At 59.5% G+C, this 17,796-nt stretch overlaps 3 protein-coding genes across 4 annotated transcripts; 1 reads left to right on the top strand and 2 right to left on the bottom strand.

Annotated features, from left to right (window-relative positions):
• Positions 1 to 3,881: 3,881 nt before the first annotated feature.
• Positions 3,882 to 9,933, bottom strand: SPSB3 (splA/ryanodine receptor domain and SOCS box containing 3). 2 transcript variants are annotated; one of them, XM_084296273.1, is made up of 7 exons: positions 9,908 to 9,933; positions 9,321 to 9,469; positions 7,442 to 7,619; positions 6,456 to 6,643; positions 5,719 to 5,821; positions 5,061 to 5,186; positions 3,882 to 4,893 (listed from the first exon to the last, which is right to left on the bottom strand). In XM_084296273.1, exons 2-7 carry the CDS (start codon positions 9,447 to 9,449, stop codon positions 4,550 to 4,552), a joined length of 1,068 nt encoding a protein of 355 aa, XP_084152399.1. In that variant the 5' UTR covers positions 9,450 to 9,469; positions 9,908 to 9,933; the 3' UTR covers positions 3,882 to 4,549. The 2 variants fall into 2 exon arrangements, with proteins under 2 accessions (XP_084152399.1, XP_084152398.1); XM_084296272.1 differs by lacking the exon at positions 9,908 to 9,933 and adding an exon at positions 9,601 to 9,890.
• A 328-nt stretch (positions 9,934 to 10,261) lies between these two features.
• NUBP2 (NUBP iron-sulfur cluster assembly factor 2, cytosolic) lies at positions 10,262 to 14,042 on the top strand. The gene is made up of 7 exons (XM_084296274.1): positions 10,262 to 10,306; positions 10,955 to 11,073; positions 11,655 to 11,853; positions 11,991 to 12,145; positions 12,390 to 12,500; positions 12,790 to 12,859; positions 13,173 to 14,042. Exons 1-7 carry the CDS (start codon positions 10,285 to 10,287, stop codon positions 13,316 to 13,318), a joined length of 822 nt encoding a protein of 273 aa, XP_084152400.1. The 5' UTR covers positions 10,262 to 10,284; the 3' UTR covers positions 13,319 to 14,042.
• A 1,444-nt stretch (positions 14,043 to 15,486) lies between these two features.
• On the bottom strand, positions 15,487 to 17,550 carry IGFALS (insulin like growth factor binding protein acid labile subunit; the record flags this gene model as incomplete). The annotated part of the gene is made up of 1 exon (XM_084296148.1): positions 15,487 to 17,550. The coding sequence occupies one exon, from the start codon at positions 17,548 to 17,550 to the stop codon at positions 15,487 to 15,489; it is 2,064 nt and encodes a 687-aa protein (XP_084152274.1).
• Between the last annotated feature and the right edge of the window lie 246 nt (positions 17,551 to 17,796).

A 17,796-nucleotide genomic window follows, 5' to 3' on the forward strand; every position in this document is an offset into this window, starting at 1 on the left:
TGGATTTGGTCGAGTCCCAGGCCCGGAGCTTTGGAAAATGTCAGCAGAAGCTACAGAAATGCTTACCTGTGACTGCCAGTGTGTCTGGGTCAGGGTAAGGGCTTGGACTAGATCATTTTCAGTCCTCTATGCTGATGAAAATCACCCCGCTGTCACGGTGAGTGTAGTTGTGATTCAGCACTAAGAATAGAGGGAAAAGAAGAGCCTCAGGAAAACCTTTTCACCCAAGTGTTCTGAAGCTTTCCAGGGAAGGAAGGAAATGGTGAGGAATAAATATTAGTCCTGAACACAGGGAGGGTTTAGAAGGAAGCCAACTGCCTAATGCTAGGATCTGGGATCTGCAGGCACGTTCTGAGCACACACTGTCCCCTGGTCCTGCTCTCAGCACTCTGTCTGTCTGCAGGAGGCAGCAGGAGATGCACGAGTTGCCTTTCTGCACTGCAGGACCTCAGGCAGCAGGGTGCGAGTGGAGGAGGATGGCACGGGACTGTGGCAGGTGTGGGAGAGACAAATCCAGCAGTGTAATAGGGTCAGCCCTGCAACAGCAGCAGCGGTAGCAGAAGCACATCCCTCCCCAAGCCTCCTGGTACAGGTAAGCCCTCAAACCCCTTGGTGTCCTGTTATAACTTGCTGTGTGGAAGGTGATGGTAGGGAGGGGTGCCACAGGTTTCCTTGCTTAAAGGTCCTTGTGGATGGAGCAAGCAAGTCCTGAGTTTGTAACCAGCTCTCCAGAAAAGAGAGGATTGTGTCCAGACAGTGTTCAACTTAAGCCATGGTTTTGTTGCAGCAGTAGCTGAAACAAAAGCTACGTTTCAGCTGCTCGTTAGCCCTTCCAGGCCTCTTTCTGCCTTCATCTTACCTAGAGGGACCAGCTTCATGCATCTTTCTTTGCATTTTTGCTTGGCTATCTATTTGGCTGCATATCCCAGCAAATGCAGCCGAGCGTCTGCTGTATACAACCCATTCCCCTTGCCCAGCAGTCTGTCCATCAGCTTTTCTTGCTTTTATTTGAAATGGGCACTGTCACAGGTGGCTGCCATTAGCTGGACAGCTCCAAATCCCTTCTAGCAGAACACGCGTGTTGCCCCTACAGACCACAAGGCACCTGAGCTGTCACCAGCAGCATGCCCACACTTCCCTTGCTCTTCTGTTCGTCTCATCCTTCAGGGAGCTGATTTAGCTCACTCAATTCTCCCTCTTCCTCCTGCCCTTAGCTTCCTGCTGGTTTGTGAGATAGCTGTCAGTGAGGTGCTGGGGGAGCAGGATTGGACGAGGGTGTTGTGTGACTCTTCCAACAGCAACTTAGCCCATTTATAAAGACATTTGTTTTGTCAGCGCGTGCTCGTTTCCATTTTGTGTGCGCATTAATCACTTAAGCTCTTTCCATCAGATCAGGAACTGTGACAGAACTTTTTTTTTAAGTCTCACATAGTCAAATATCCTCTTCTACTTCCCCTGGAGCTTTGATCTCTGTCCCTAGCATACCCTCTTCAGAAGAAGTGGCTTTACAGCAATCTCATTGTACAGCAGAGGGGCAACATACAACTCGGTGTGCGTGCGGCCTGTTTGCAGGTCTCGATTCTTCTGAGTTTCATCCCCTGACCCTTGTGTGTCTGGCTGAAGGCTCAGTCGGGGCTCCTCAGTGCAGTGATGGGCTTGAGCCTTGCGGTGGAGATGGGAGTATTCGCTCAGAACATCCTCGTTAACTGTTTCCTTCTCTTCTGCACTTGAAGGCCTACGAAGAGCACAGCGATGATGAGAGGCTCCTTCTGCTGAGAGACATCCCAGTGACATCAAACGTCGGTGTGCAGGACCGCCGCCTTGGGACAGACTTACCCACCACGTCTACCTCTTCCACTGACCCCAACCTTGTCCTGGACCTGATGGCACAGTGGGACCGTGGGCTGCCTTGGACAGCCCCGTCCTTTTTATCTGCAAAAACTCAGCAGTCGTGGAGCTGCTGCTGGCATGGCCGTGCAGCTGGGAGCCCGGCCAGTGGAAGCAGCTGATTCTGTTTCAGAACAGCGACTTGCACATCAATAAATGTCTTGTTACAGATGCTTTCTTCAGCCTCTTGGCTCTCCTTTCCTCTTTTAGCTGCCCTAGCTTTAATATCCCTCTGGCTGGAAAGCAGGCTGGCTCCTTCGAGAGTTGAGGCGTGTTTGGAGCAGGAGCTGGGTCTGAAAGTGGTGGTGAGCTGTCCCTGAGCAGCACAGGGTCAGCTCCTCTGCCGAGACAGCCATGGGGTAAGTCTGTCCCATGCTGCCTGTCAGGTGTGGTGCTGAATGAGCTCAATATTTTGTGCCCTTGTCTCCTGACTTTTAATGCCCTGCTCCCTGCTGTTCCTTATCAAGGTCGGACCTCCTGTTACTCTAGGTCCTTCTTGTGGCCTCCTCAGGCAGGTGGATCCTGCTGGACTTGCTTTTAGGAAAATGACCACCAGCCACCAGAGCTAGCTGGCCAGAGAGGAACCACATCCTAGGGTAACACGGAGCTTGAAGCGGGGCAGGGGAGTTTGTTGGCTGAGCTCCCAACACAAGGAAATACCACATAAGCTCCAGAAAACTCCACACAGACTGGTGAGCTACGATGGGATTCTCCTTTCCCAAAGCAAAAATTCTGCTTCTCACTCGGAAATAGCTGCAGCTGAGATGGGGGACCCCAAACTGAGGTTTTGGTAATGCTGACTGGGGCCTTCCATAGTGACATGGAACCCCCCGAGCTTCTTCCCATGCAGCACAGCTCGCCAGCTCAAACCAGCAGCAACCGGTGCTGTGAAAGTGGGAGGGCACCCTCAGAAGAAAGTTCCTCTGTGCCAGTGATTCTTCTGTCTCCATCTGCTAAGGCTTGAATTAGTTCCTGCAAGGAGAAATCCAGCAAGGCAGTTTTTTCTGGCTGGAGCACGACTACAGATGGATTGACAGAGAGCCTGCCCTGCTTAATTACAGCTCGCGTTCAAAGCCTGTAACCAGAGACGCCAGAGCCATCTTTGTTTAAAGATTCATGATGCGGGAAGGAAAGGCACAGTCGTGGGGAATAAATGCAGGCGGAGCAAAAGGCTGTGCACGAGGCTTTTGCAGGTCTACAACAACCAGGAGAAAAGGCTGCAAGTGGCTACTTGTGTTCACAGCAGCAACGCTGGGAGGCTGCTGACTGATAAAGTCCCTGGAGCCCAGCTGTCCTGACAGCGTGGCAGAAACCTGGCAAGAAGTGCTCAAGTACCTGACCCCTCACCGTGCTGCTCGCTCCCAGTGCTCGTGGCCTAATCTGCAAGGAGCCACTAAAGCACTTTTCCCTCCTCTTTCCTGTCTAAAATCTTAGAGCAGCTGAAGTGCAAAAAAAAAAAAGCAGGAAGGCTCTGCTGCGTGCCACTTGCTGGCAGCAGTACCAGGCCACTACTGGATTATTTCTGTTCCAGGCTCCGATCCAGCATTTCTCTCCAGCACGTAGGAGAAGGGGCCTGCTGCAGGCAGCACGCAGGTCTTGGTCAGCGCCTGCCCTGCACACACAAGCTGCTCTGACTTTCAGGCTCTGGGGTGGGCATTTGGGGTTTTCTGGCCATAATCTGTCAGAACACACTTCTTACCAAACGCTGCAGCCCTCCCTTCCTGTCTGCAGCCACAGGCGTCAGCATGGCTCTGCTGGAGCTCCATCGAGGCCAGGCTGTGGTGGTCCAGTGAGAAGTGCAAGAACCCTCAGCAAGGCAGAGGCGAGGTAATCTCCACCTCCTTCACCTCATCTAGACCTCACAAACAAGTGTTGTATTTAAAATATCCCCTCCGGGCTACTGGCTTTGCTAGCGTGGCTATTTTTGTCAACCACATTCAGAATCGTGCCTTTAAGGGCCATCAGAGGAATGAAAGGCAGTTTATACTTTTTTTTATTACAGTTTAATACAGTCTTTGATACAGGAGAAGCAGCAGTAGCCAACATGCAAAGCAATTAAAGTCATGGGGGGGGCTCAAGAATGATCACTAACAGCTCAACTCTTTTAAGTAATTGCTCTTTCACAAGTGGCACAGATTCATCCCTAGGAGCCCGCTTCCCTAAGTGCTGCCGTTCGATCATGCCCCACAGTGTGATGAATCCATGGCGGATACCAAACCAACACACAACGGTTAGGCGGAGGGGGACTGCTCTTTGATTTCGTCTTTTGATGAATCAAGTCAGTTATTTGACTAGGGTTTGCTAGAAGTATGCTTTGAGACCGGGAGGCCACCTTAAATCTTGTCTCTGCTGACAGCCTGCAGCGAGGAGGCTTCCTTCAGGACGAGGTGATGGCTTTGATACCGAGCCAGAAGATTAACCCAAGGTACTTGGCTGCAGTTTACCTGTTCCACAGAGCTGAGACCTCTTAGTCAGCAGGTATTTTCAACGCAAGTGACGGATGTTTAGGCTAAAGATTTCAACCAGAGTAAGAGAAATCTTCACAAACAAGTAGAAACGGATGTCCCCGTGAAGAATGAGGTGCGTCAGGCCTGGCCTGCCCTTGCAGGCGGCGGAACAAAACGCCACCCGACTCCCTCAGAGCAGTTCGTCTGAAGAGACACTATGTCCTCCTGCACCTCTTCCTTTGGCAGGCCTCTGCATCCGAGCCACAGGAGCTATCTGAGTCGCTTCCTGACGATGAGGAGGAAGGCTTTGATGTGCTATAGTTCATGCTTAAGACCCACCCCAGTTTGTTGTGTAGCACTTGCTTGAGTCCTGGTGGCAACGGCAGCACCTCCAGCGTGTCCACGTAGTTGGGCAGGAGCTGGCGCAGGCGGTAACAGCAGAGGTACTGGAGAGACGTGCAGCTGGCGCAGGAGCGGATCACCTTCATGCTGCTCTTGGCTGCCGTCGAGCACACCATGGGGTAAAACTTCTTGTTCTGCAGCTTCGTAGCTGCAACCCCTGCAGGGGACAGCGTCAGGGAGGCTTCACGTTAGTTTTGACTTGCTTTGCCAGTATTTTCCCTTGCAGCTCAGCTGCAGCCAAACTTTTGAGTTCAGCTAAAGCTGCAGCACTCCAACCCATTCCCCTCTGCGCCTGAAGGCCACCACGGCTGCCCTTGCTCTTACCTATGCACTTGCGGTTTTTGAAGAACGTGAGTGTCCCGTGCCACGTGTCCAAATGCACCCCGATGATAGAGCCCTGGCCAAACCTCGAGGAGAAGTTTGTCTTGTCACCCTTGTGATGCAGCAGTCCTTAAAACGACACACCTTGCAGTCAATAGAAAGTCTGCGCTCCGCAGATTCGCCCCAATTCTCACACGCTTCACTGCAAGCTCCCTCTGGCACAGCCTGTCAGTGCCCACCAAAGCCCTCCGTCCCCTAACCACTCACTGACTGCCCTCCTCCTCAGGGTGTGTGATGGGAAGAGGGAAGCTGAGCTTCTGGAATACCAAAGCCTGGGCAGCAGCACTGAAACCTGCCTCAGTGATATTCAACCTGCAGCCAGAGGCCCTGGAAATTCACACGCTGGTTCTAAGGGGTCTGCAAAACGCAGGTACAGTTTGCTGCCCTGAGAGCTGGGAGCAGGAAGCAGCCTGTCCCACGCAACGCGGTGCTTAGGCAAGCCCCACAGGTGTGCAGCAGCACTGGGGAAGTGAACAGGCAGCAGCTCATTATAGTTAACTACGTGATTCACAGGCCAGGTGGCCTTTTTGGCTGCAATCCCATTCAGGCCACTGAATTCCTGAACCTGTTGCTGGCTTCCCGGCTGCCCTGCCCGTGTCACCTGTGTAGGAGAGTCCCCAGCTGTCCTCGTCCTTGCCCAGCAGGCTGCAGAAGGTGTGGCGGTACTTGTCCAGGTTCACATCCGATGTCCCAATTCCCACCATCTGGGAGGAAGAGCACAGGCTTAGCACCTGCAGGGGCACCGGGTCTCCCCTCCTTTATTGGCACAGCCCCACAGGTTGGGAATTTGGGTGAAGCTAGGCCAGGGGTGTCAGATCTCCCCTGAAGGGTTTGGCTGGTGCTCAGTGCTCGGGGGCCAGCACGAGGAGCAGCCTGAGCAGTGCTAGGGGAGCTAACGGGGCCGTGGCTCCCACATTAATGGTGGGGAGCGAGGTCGGGCCCTGGTCACAAGCCACACGAGTGGTGGTCACGGCAGGGCACCCATCCCAGCCCTGCAGGAGGCAAGTTCCAGGCCCGGGGGCAGGAAACGACTCAGCAGCACTCAGCAGAGCCCTGCTGCTAACCACAGCCCGCCCGGACACTGCCCCGTGCTGAGGCCTGACCTGCGTCTTCACTGAGTTTATCGGTGGTGATCGACCAGTGGTGTGAAAGGGAAGCAAGAAAATCAGGTTCTGGTCCTAATTACTGTGGTCTCACCTAAAACCATTTACCCTCCCAGCCTCAATTTCCTTACTGCTAAGCGAGGACACCCAGGTGAGCTGCTGGAGGAAGCCTGCTGCCCTGCTCAGCGCACACCGGGCTTTTCTGCACGCCTGTGAGCAGCCTGGCTCCACGTACCATGTCCGTGCCATAGACTGGAGAGGTCATCTTGATCTCCCAGAAGTGCTGCCCGTCTGCCAGCTCCTTGTTGCCCCGGATGGCCGCGGTGCCGCAGCTGTACTCCATGTGGAAGTTCACCTTGCGGTTGTCGCAGGTCAGCAGCGTGGCCGTCGACTTGTTCAGGTCATCCCACACCCAGTCAAAATCTGTTCGGGAAGGACAGAGGGGACAAGGATGGGCAAAGGCCTGCAGGGAGCTATTTCCCAGCCAAAGCACAGACGGACAGTTGTTTTGAGGGCCTGTCAAGATTTACTTTTTTTTTTTTTTTAAAACTGTTTAAGAGGCTAAATCCTAAGCTGTGCACACGGGAGAATTATTTGAGGGCTGAACTGTTCTGCAGTGCCCCAGTGGGGATGGTTCAGTGCTGTCTCCTGCCTGACACTGCCAGTTCCTGTTCTGGCTAGCACAAAGCTCCACAGACCTCCTTTCCTCTGAGGGAATCACACTCACTTCTCGATGGCTCACAGGGCTAGGGTCAAAGTGTGATTACAACAGCAGTTCTGCTGTGCCATGGATTTTCTCGGCCAGCCCAGGCCCACCTTCTCTCTCTCTACCTTTCTGCCTGCTCTGAGAAAGCCGCACCGTGCACCCGGGCGCCCTGCCAGCTCTACCAGGGATCAGCATTAACGGGCTGGAACCACAGGAGCTGACTCCACTGGCGGCCTCGGCTGGATTTGAAAGTCTCCAGAGGTGAACCCTGATGCGTTAACAAGTTGAGCGCCCAGCTCTTGGAATGCCGCAGGACGCACGTGCCTGTAATCTTCCTAAAGCCTACGTGGCCTTGAGATGTAAACAAAGGAGCAGCGGGTGCTGGAACACAGATAAGGGCCCCGTGGAGAAGCAAAGATCCACGCAGAGGCGCAGTCCGTGCCCCCAGGCCAGGACCGCACCCACCTCGAACCCCAAAGGACTCCAGCGGGTGGTCTGGGACCCCCTTCCCTTACACTCATCCTCCTCGCCGCACTGGCAGTCCTTGACGCGGTGCAGGGCGTGCAGGCTGGAGCAGTAGGGAGCCTCGCTCTGGTTCTCGCAGTTGCAGTAGGACTCCCCCGTCACGGGGATGGCGCTCGGGATGGAGGGCGAGAGGGAGGAGAACTCCGGCTCCGAATCCGAGTCGCTGTGCTGCGGGGACAGGCAGAGGAACGTCACTGCCCCGCGTCCCCGGGGTCAGAGCCAGGCTGCTCAGAGAGGGCTCCCTGGGGACGTCCCCGGGCTCGTGGCAGTGGCAGCACGGCTGCGTTGTGCCCCTGCCGTGTAGGAAGGCAAAGGGGCTGAGCCACCCTGATCACACTGCTTCAGGACCTGCTGCTCTGTGCCCCCGCAGCTTCCAGGGGCAGGGAGGTGAGCAGCACCACAGTCCACACACAAATTTTTGAGCAAATTGCCAGCCAAGGAACCCCAAAAAAGAGCAGATGCATAACACACGGCTGGGCACAGACCCCGTACATCTCCACAGGGCTCTGCACCTCGCTGCCAAACCAGGGAAGAGCCAGGCTGCTGGGAACTGCTGCCCCGGAGAGAGGAGGGAAGGGGACAGGAGGCCAGGCAGGGGAGAGGGCCGAAGAGAGGAGCAGCAGGCAGGCAGTGAGGCTGCAGCTCCTCACACCAGTGCTGCGGACAGGCCCACGGGGAACGTGGTGAAGGATTGAAAGGCTTTTGTTTACTTTCAGACACAAACACAAAATCCTGATGTACCATTCCTCCACGCCAAGAGACCCCGGAGCGTCCCGGCACCAGACAACATAAGAGGAAGGGCCCCGCCTCGCCCCGCAGGTTACAAGAGGCTTGGTGTTTCCTAACGGGGTCTCTTACTACAGATCTCAGCGAATTACTCCGGGCTTACTAACTTGTCAGACATCCCTGCTCGTTAGTCACTCCCTCAGCAGCTGGCAAAACCCACGGTGGATTTTGTCATCAGTATTTAAAGACAACAGTCCCTTAAACTCAGGGTGTTGTAGCTGCGTAAGACAGTGGGGCTTGAAATGACTCGAGTTTAATTATCTGCTGCTCACCCCCTCCTTCCCCGGCCTGCTTGATTTGTTTTTCATTGGCCTTTCCTGACTCAGCTACCTAGAAGCCTGACTGCAGAAGCACGAAGCTGTGCTGACATTTTCTGGGAGTGCAGTGCCTGGATTTGGGCCCCATGCTCTAGCAGTGGCCTTGCAGTGCTTCAGCCAGGCTTCCAGCTCCCTGTATTCCCAGTGCTGCACAGGCTGTGCAGGGAGCTCAGCTCACGCACTCAAGAACTGGGGAAAAGCAGGAAGGACTGGGGAAAACCGTGAAGGATGGCTGAGGCAAATCCACCTCACTTTGAGACTGTAATTGCACAGACTGAAGCAGTCCCCCAACAGCAGCTGCACAACGACCAGAAGTAAGAACAGGGAAGTACAGGGAGCCACACTGGAGAATGGATGCAGTTTAAATGCATGTTGAGATCACTAAATGAATATTTTAAAAGTATTGTATATATTCTTTATTTCCCTACATATGCATGCTTTACGTGCTTTTAAAAACTGTTTAATTCAGTATGAGTCGGTTTCCTGGCCTGACCAGCCAGAAAACACAGAGCTGTGGTGCACAATCATGAAGCTCCCTGAGCGCTGCCTTGGGGAGAGGCACTGGGAGCCCCCTGCTACAGCTTGGAGGCAGCAACCACCTCCATCTCACCAGCCTGCTGGTATAATTTATCAGGAGTATTTCCTGATTTTGGCCAGCTGCGTGCTGCAGCACCAGCTGCCCGCTTACACGGCCCTTGGGTGTCGGGATGGAGGGAGAGGGAAGCTCCCCTTGGCGTGCCGTGCCGCGGCCCCAGCACCCTCCTACCTGCCCATCCGAGTCGTAGCCCCAGCCTCGCGCTCCGCTAGCCAAAGCCACCGCCCGGCTGTCGGCCTCGTGGCGCACCCCGCTCAGCACGAAGTGCCAGGCCCGGCTGCTCCGCGTGCGGCGAGCCATGGCGTTCCGGGACAGATAGGCTGCAGGGGACGGAGGAGAAAAAAGGGGCCATGAGGATAGGCGCGGTGCCAGCGCCCCTCTGCCACCCCACAGCACCCGGCCCCTGCTCTTTGCCTGGCCTCCCCCAGGGGCACAGCCCCAGGGCTCCCACCTCGCCCAACCCCCGCTGACGGCTCCCAAGCACGGATGAGGCCGCTGAGGGAGGCGGGGGGGGAACCGCACGGCCCGGCCCGGCCCTGCCCCAGGCCCAGGCCCTGCCTCAGGCCCTGCCCCAGGCCCAGGCCTAGGCCGGGCCCCCCCCAGCCCCCCGCAGCCGCTGGGCCTCAGCGCCTGGGGCCTGGCCGAGGCCTCGGGCCCGCTCCGGCGCCCCCGGGGCTCCCCCAGCGGGGGGCGGCCGCCACCGGGCCCCGCTCCCGCAGCGCCCCGGGCCCCCCCCGCCGCCTCCGGCCCCGACCTACTTTCCCCTCCCGGCACATAAACAATCCGCTCCCGGGCCCGCCCCTCCCCCGCGCCCATTGGTTCATCCCCTCGCCTCGCCGCCCTACGGTTGGTGCGTAGAGCCGTCGCTCAAGGCACTGGGTGAAGGGAAGGTGGGAGGAGCCCGCACGAAGCTCGATATTACTGGCTGTGCCGCGCGTCAATCATCGCGGAGGAGAGCTATTGGGTGGAGGCCGGCGAGGGGAAAGCGCGGAGCCTATTGGTCGGGCGCCAAGCTGAGGGGCGGGGTGGAACTGCGAGCGCGGGTTGCTATTGGGGGAGGCGCCTGCCAGTCGGAGGGAGGCGGGGCTTCCGCGGCGGAAGACGGAAGCGGGCGGCGCTGTGCGGCAGCGGCAGCATGGAGGGGGCGGCGGCGGGCGGTGAGCGCCGGGACCGGGACCGGGACCGGGACCGGGACCGGGACCGGGACCGCGACCGCGACCGCGACCGCGACCGCGACCGGGCCTTGGCTCCCCGCGTACCGGAGCCTGGCGGGCCCCGGTGCGGGGCTGCCGCTGGCACCCGGCCCCGCGCCGCCTCTCCCGGTGCCCCCCCGGTCCCCTTCGGGCCCTTCCCGGTTGCCCCCGGTCCCCTCCCGAGCCCCCCACGTCCCCCCCGTTCCCTTCCCGGCCCCCTTCGGTTCCCCCCCAGTTTCCCCCGGTCCCCTCCAGGTCCCCCCGGTGCCCCCCGGTCCCCCCCCGCCGTTACCCCGCGTGCAGGCCCGGATGAGCTCCGCCGTGCTCCCCGCGGGCTCCATGCTGGCGGCCCCTCAGCAGCGCTGCCCGCGGTACCGGAGCTGCGTTCCCCGCCCGGCCCCTCCCGGTGCCCGGCCCCGGCAGGAAGCGCCGAGGGGCTGAGCTCACCCCGGGGCCCCGCGGCTGCTCGTGGCCGCGCTGCCGCAGCGCTGAGGTCATCGGGGCCGGGCCGGGCCCTCTCCAAACCCGGCCCCTGCCCCTGCAGCACCGTGGGGACGGCTCCGCGCTGCCGCCCCTGACCCCTCGGTCCTTTCTTTTTTCCCCCTCTCCCAGAGCAAAGCAACCTGTCCGGCGTGCGGCACGTCGTGCTGGTGCTCTCCGGGAAGGGCGGCGTGGGGAAGAGCACCGTGGCCACGCAGCTGGCCCTGGCGCTGCGGCAGGCTGGCAGGAAGGTGAGCGAGTGGCTGGGCTCTGACTTCTCCTTCCCAACATCCAGCCCAGCCTGGCTTTCCTCGTCCTTTCCATACTCTATGTGAGCAGCACAAGGATGCTCTGCTAAGGATCTGGGTTTTCCTGATCCTGAAAAGCCCAGCAGAGGTTTTTTTTTTCCTCCTTTGTCCAAGAGGCTGACAGGATCCAAGGCTTTTTTTTTTTTTTTCCAGTGTTGTTTTCCAAACTGGGGTACTGGGAAATGATTTCCTTGTTTGTGCTGTGACACAGCCCCCTGTGGAATGAGGCGGGCTGGCTGTCAGCACAGCAAGGACAAAGGGGAGCTGCGAGCACAAGGCAGCTGAGTTCCAGCAGGGCTTCTTAAAGGCTGTGTGGAGCCACTGCCTGTTAGCTTCTGGCAGGTCCCTGCCATAAATACATCTCCAAAGTGTCTGTAAATATCCAGGAGGTGCTTCCTTGGAGGGAAAGAGACTGGGAGGGCAGTCAGAACGCAAAGCAGCCCTTTGAAACTTTGCTTCAAACCTGCTGCTGAGCTGGGGCCGTGCTCAGGTCTGTCTGAAGGGCTCTGCCTCGTCGCCCGCAGGTGGGGATCCTGGACGTGGACCTGTGCGGCCCCAGCATACCCCGCATGTTCAGGGTGCAGGACAGCGACGTGCACCAGTGCGACAGCGGCTGGGTGCCGGTCTTCGTGGACCAGGAGAAGAGCATCTCACTCATGTCCATCGGCTTCCTGCTGGAGAAGCCGGACGACGCCGTGGTGTGGAGAGGCCCCAAGAAAAACGGTACGGTCGGTTCTTGCTGCCTCCAGAGCTCGGGGAGATCAGCAAAGCCTCTCGGGGGTGCTGCTGGCTCCTGCTCTGCAGGGCTGTCTCCCCAGGTGAGTTCCGTCTCTCAGGCAGGGTGCCCTTTATTCCTGCAGCTTTGATAAAGCAGTTTGTTGCCGACGTGGCCTGGGGGGACCTGGATTTCCTCATCGTGGACACGCCGCCGGGCACCTCTGACGAGCACATCTCCACAGTGGAGGCCCTGCGGCCCTACAAGCCCCTTGGAGCAATCCTAGTCACAACGCCCCAGGTAGGACAACCCGCTGGAGCCCTTGGGCATGGCTGATGGCGGGGTTTGCACCCCAAATAACGCCGTCACCCATCCTCCAGCACAGCCCCTGTGTGCAGCTCCTGTAGTGAAGGGCTTGGCCCGAGTTATGGCCAGCAACATCTCCAAATTCCCTCCTCGCCTGTGCCACAAACCACGCACGTGCCTGTTCCAGAGCCACCTCTGGAGGGACAGACACCTCTAACCACCCCCGCTGTCCCCGCAGGAGGTGGCTGTGGGGGACGTGAGGCGAGAGCTGACCTTCTGTAAGAAGACGGGCCTGCGAGTGCTGGGCATCGTGGAGAACATGAGCGGCTTCGTCTGCCCGCACTGCTCGGTGGGTTTGTTGGTGCTGCCGGGCCCTTGGGGGCTCCTGGGCGTTTGGGGGCATCGCACGCCGCGGTGATGGGATCAGTGAAACGCCACGGGGGTGGTGCTGTGAGCCTGGGGGACAAAAAGCTGCTGGGGGAGCTGTGGAAAAGAAGCCATGGGCTCTGCTATCCTACAAAAAGCTGGGGAAGGGCAGGGGCGAGGGCAGCGCCCTGCGGCAGGAAGGTGGAGGGGAGCTGGTGCTGCGCAGGGCTCTGTGCTGGGTGCGTGACTCGCTGCTGTTTCTCCTCCTGCAGGAGTGCACAAACGTCTTTTCCAAAGGGGGAGGCGAGGAGCTGGCCAAGTACGCCGGAGTCCCCTTTCTGGGTGAGTGGCCCCTGGAGCAGAGCCCTTCTCATCGGGGGTGACGCCCGCGTGGTGCTGTGGGGGTACTGGGGCGGGTGGGCTGGGCCCTGGGAGCCCCTGGGGCTGGTCAGAGATGAGGTGCAGTTCTTGGTTTTCTCCTCGGCCATCCACAGAGCAGAGGGAGGTGAGAAGCAGCTGCTGAAGGGCTTGGTGCAGGCAGTGCCTGGCCTGCTGCCCCGGAGATGCCTCTGGCAGGGCTATTTCTTCACCCTGACTCCATCCTTTGCCCTGGGGTGAGCCAGCAGTCACTCTCCCCTTTCCTTCTCTCCCACAGGCTCCGTTCCCCTGGACCCCCAACTTAGCCAGAGCTTGGAGGAAGGCCGAGACTTCATCCGGGAGTTTCCCAAGAGCTCCGCCTTCCCCGCCTTGGTCCACATTGCCCAGCAGGTCTTGGACAGCGCATCGCAGCCGAGCTCCTGAGGAGGGTTTGGGGCTGGACTCTCGCCTGGCCCGGCAGCGCCATCAGCAGCCCGTGCTGGTGGGGAAGAGAAGAGGCTGCAGAAGCTGTTTAATTAACCATGAGGCTCTGTCAGTGGGGGATGATGGAGGGAGGGGGGCTCACAGCATCGGTGCCGCTTATGGCAACCCAAAAAGGGAAGTGATGCTCCACCTCCCCGCGTCCGAAGAGCCCCTGCGTGGGTGTTTGTGCTCACACGCCGCCTTCCTCTGCGACCAGCTGTTGTCCAGGTACTTGTGGAGCCTCTTCCCGCAGCACCTCACTCGCTGCGGTGCTGCTGACGATGACTGAACGCAGCTCCAGTGGGGAGCATCATCAGCTGGGGTGGCTGCTCCCTTGCTGAGCCCAAATGGCAAAAATAATCTGTGTCATAGCTCCTCGTGCTGCTGCCTTCTGCTTTCCTCGCGTGACACACCACGGTACCTGGTTCAGTGGCTGGCCAGTCAGTGTTGGACGCTGTGCTGAGGGCCTGAGCCCAGCCAGCCCGCTCTGAAACCTCACTGTTGGTACGTGAAGTGCCTCTGAGGGCACGGGATGTGCTTCACGTGAGGAGGTGTCCTTAGGAGATCTGGTACCCTTCTGAAGCCTGCATCCTACCGTACTGGAAACAAAGTCTTTTTTGGGTTTATCGTGACTCAGGAATATTTTTAAAAGTTCCAGACAGTAAACAGTTTTCTTAAAATTCAAGTCTGTGACTTCTGTTCTTCTACAACTTTGTGCCTTGCCATAGCCGAGTCTTGGTGTTAAGAGCACTTCAGGTAGACCTAGGTATCTCCTGCGTTTCCTTGGTGGGGTTCAGCTGTGTCTTTCCTCCTCCATGCCAGCTTCTGGATCCTGCCAGTCCCTTGTCTGGTTGAAAACTGGCCCCTGCAGTCCTCTGCGGCATCCTTGCCACAGCCGTTCTCTACACCCCTGGCACAGGTGGGGCTCCTCCAGCTCCTGGTGGCTCCCAGCTCACTGCTCTGGCCGTGCTGTCTCCCGAGCATCTGTCCCTGCTCGTGCTGCACCCACCGTTAGGACTCGCACCGGGTTAGGCTTCCCCAATTGCACCTTTCCTGGAAGCCTTGCCTGACCTTTGCTCGCTGATCCAGGATTTGGAGAGCGGGGCTGTTCCCTCGGCCGGACACCTCCTGGCCCGTGACACCCGTGTGCCCCTGCCCTGTCCTGCACTAAACCCACTGCGTCCTCGTGGCTCTCAGCATGCAGGGAGCTGGTGGCAGCGATCCTCACAGCGCAGGAGGAGCCTGCAGTGCAAATCCTGCTCCACAGCAACGTTGTGTGGAAGGGATTGGAACCGTGGCTGCTGGCTGCACACGCAGTTGGGGATTTTGGGCCACTGAGCCCGGTCCTGGTCCTTCCTTCAAGGCCGCTCATCCTGCAGAAAGCTCGCTGCAAGCCCCGCTGGGCTCTGGGGACGTGGGGAGCCTGCAGCTCCCGGGCTGAGCTGGGCTGCCTGCAAGCCCCGAGAGGCTCTGATAAGAAGCCCTGGCTGGGTGCGGCACGTGCTTTGGAAAAAACATACTTACAAGACGGGTTGCAATAGCTCCAAAGGTTTATTTGTCTGCTTGCGATTTATCGGGTAAGTGACGCGTGTGTGTGGCTTTCTGTACCCCGCCTGCATCGGCCGTGGCAAGGGGCTCTCAAAGCGAGCCCTCCGCCCCCTTCCCCAAGCCGACAGGGGAGCTCAACGGGGAATTTGGGATTTCTGTTTTACCCTCAAACCTACCCTACGGGGGCGGAGGTGACCCCGTGGGCTGGGTTCTAGTGCTGATTTTCTGACACACGGGGTCCTGCTGGTGGATGGGGCTGGAGGGGGAGATGCTGGGGGCCCTGGGTGAGGTGTGGGGGCTCGGGGAGGTTGGGTGCTGCCCACCGGTGGGGACAGGGTGAAGCCACCCGACCTCCCGCTTTGTGTCAGGAGCGTGCTTTGCTCTGTCCTGGCGATGGGTGCTGGTCTCTAAACACCTCCAGACTCAAAGACTTTGGTTCGTGGAGCCGGTGCCTGTCCCCCCCCCCTCGCCTTCCCCAGGTCCAGGACACACGGACGGGGCCGGGCTGACCGCGGGCAGCGGTGGAGCCGTCGCTCCCGGCACTGCCCCGGTGAGCCCGGCACGGCGGGGACGGGCGCGTGTCAGCAGTGGGCAAAGCTGTCCTCACTGGTGTCGCGGAGGTCCAGGCCTGCGAGGCCAGGGGGGTGGCGGCAGGTGAGGTTGTTGTAGGTGTAGACGGGGACGTGGGAGTCGTCCCCCTCGGCCACGGACTGCACGAAGCGCGGGACCACCGCGGGGTGCCGCAGGGAGAAGTCCCGCAGCCCCTTCAGCGAGCAGTTGCAGTGCCAGTTGTTCCCCCCCAGCCACAGCTGCTCCAGGGCGAAGGAAGGGCAGAGGAAGCCCACCGAAAAGGTCTCCAGGGAGTTGTTGCTCAGGCTGAGGTACCGCAGGTTGGCCAGGGGGGAGATGACGGCGTTGTCCAGCGTCTCCAGCTGGTTATGGGAGAGGTCGAGCCAGAAAAGTCTCTGGAGCGGGCTGAAGGCGTCCTGGGAGACGTCCAGGAGCTGGTTGGAGGAGAGGAAGAGGTACTCCAGGTTGCTCAGACCCACGAAGAGCTGGGAGGAGAGGTGGCTCAGCCTGTTGTGCTTCAGGTCGAGCTCCAGGAGCTCGTGCAGTTCGCTGAAGCTCCGGTCCTCAATGACGGCGACGGCGTTGTGCTGCAGGAAGAGGCGCCGCAGGCTGGAGAGGCCGGAGAAGGTGCCGGCCCTGATCCTGCCGAGGCAGCTGTGCTCCAGGTGGAGGCTGTGCAGCTTGGTGACCCCCTTGAAGACGAAGTCGGGCAGGGCCTTGATGCAGTTGGCAGACAGGTGCATCACCGCCACGTTGTACAGCCCCAGGAAGGCCCCGACCCTGATGTCCTGCAGCTGGTTGTTGTTGAGGCTCAGCACCTCCAGCTGGCCCAGCCCCTCGAAGGTCCTTTCGGCCAGGCTCCGGATCCTGTTGTGGCCCAGCTGCAGCTCCTCCAGGAACTGGAGGTCTTTGAAAGTCCTGGGCCGCAGGCTGCTGATGGAGTTGGTGGACAAGCGTAGGACGTGCAGGCTCAGGAGGCCCAGAAACGTGTCCTCAAAGAGCGAGACGAGGCGGTTGTGGGACAGATCCAGCCACCGGAGGGACTTCATGCCCATGAAGGCGCGGGGTGCGATGGCGTTGATCTGGTTGTGGTTCAGGTAAAGCTTCTGCAGCTTCTGCAGCTTGACGAAGATGTTGATTTTGATGCCCTTGAGCGCGTTCCCGCTCAGGTCCAGCTCCTTCAGCTCCGTAAGGCTGCAGAAGAGCTGGTGCTGCAGGTAGGGGAGCTTGTTCCCCGCCAGGATCAGCTCCCTCAGGTTGGGCAGGTCGTGGAAAACCTTGTCGGGCAGCACAACCAGCGAGTTCCAGCCCAGGTTCAGGTACCACAGGTTGGAGAGCCCGGCAAACAGCCCTTCCTCCACCTTGCTGAAGAAGTTGTTGTTGAGGCTGAGGGAGACGAGGTTCTGGGTGTGCAGGAAGGTGTGGGGCGCCAAGTGCTTGAGGCGGTTGCGCTCGAGGTGGAGGTGGTAGAGGCTGCGCAGCCCGTGGAAGGCGTGCTGCTCCACGGCGGCCAGCTGGCTGCTCTGCAGGTCCAGGAAGTCCAGCCCCGAGAGGTTCCTGAAGGCCGCGGCCGGCAGCTGGGTGAAGTTGTTGCCGTCCAGCCAGAGGGCTTTGGCGTTGGCGGGGACGTCCTCGGGGAGCTGCGTCAGGTTGCGGCCGCTGCAGAAGACGTTGAGCTCCTCGCTGTAGTCGTCCAGGCTGCAGGCACAGGGGCTGGGGCAGCGCAGGGGCTCCGCGGGCTCCTTGGGGACGTCCCCATCGTGGGGCTGGGACGCGGCGGCCAACAGCAGGGCCAGGGGCAGCAGGAGCGGGGCCCTGCCCGCTGCGGGGCACGGAGGGAAGGGAAACCGTGAGCGGGGCGAGCGCGGGGTAGAGACCCCCGCGTGCAGGGCGATGGGTGCCAGAGGGGATGACGTGGGGCTGGGGGACCTGAGCGCCTTGGGCTGTGCCACCGTGGTGTGGCACACGTCACCTAGCAGCACCACGGGGCAGGGATGCCTGCTGGCACCGGTGTCCCGCAGGGGATGGCAGCCTCTGGTGTCCCCCTGCCCAGGGGCTGGCTGGTCCCAGCCCATGCGTGTGCAGTGCTGTGTCCCGAGTCCCCCCCCATGCCCTCCTGGGTCTCTGTCCCTACTATGTCACAGCAGTGGCTTCTTCCTTCCCCCAGAAAGGCCAGCAACAGCGCTTCTCGTCCCCTCGCCTCCTTCCTCCCCAAATTCACAGAGAGGGCTCTGCGTCACCGCGCCCCAGAAGGCGCAGGAGCTCCCCGCCTGAGTATTGAGCAGCAGAAAGCGAGGGGGGATAAAAAAGTTACCGGCAGC

The sequence above is a fragment of the Netta rufina genome, assembly GCF_964035555.1.
Source record: "Netta rufina genome assembly, chromosome: 15".
In the NCBI taxonomy this organism is placed as follows: domain Eukaryota; kingdom Metazoa; phylum Chordata; class Aves; order Anseriformes; family Anatidae; genus Netta; species Netta rufina.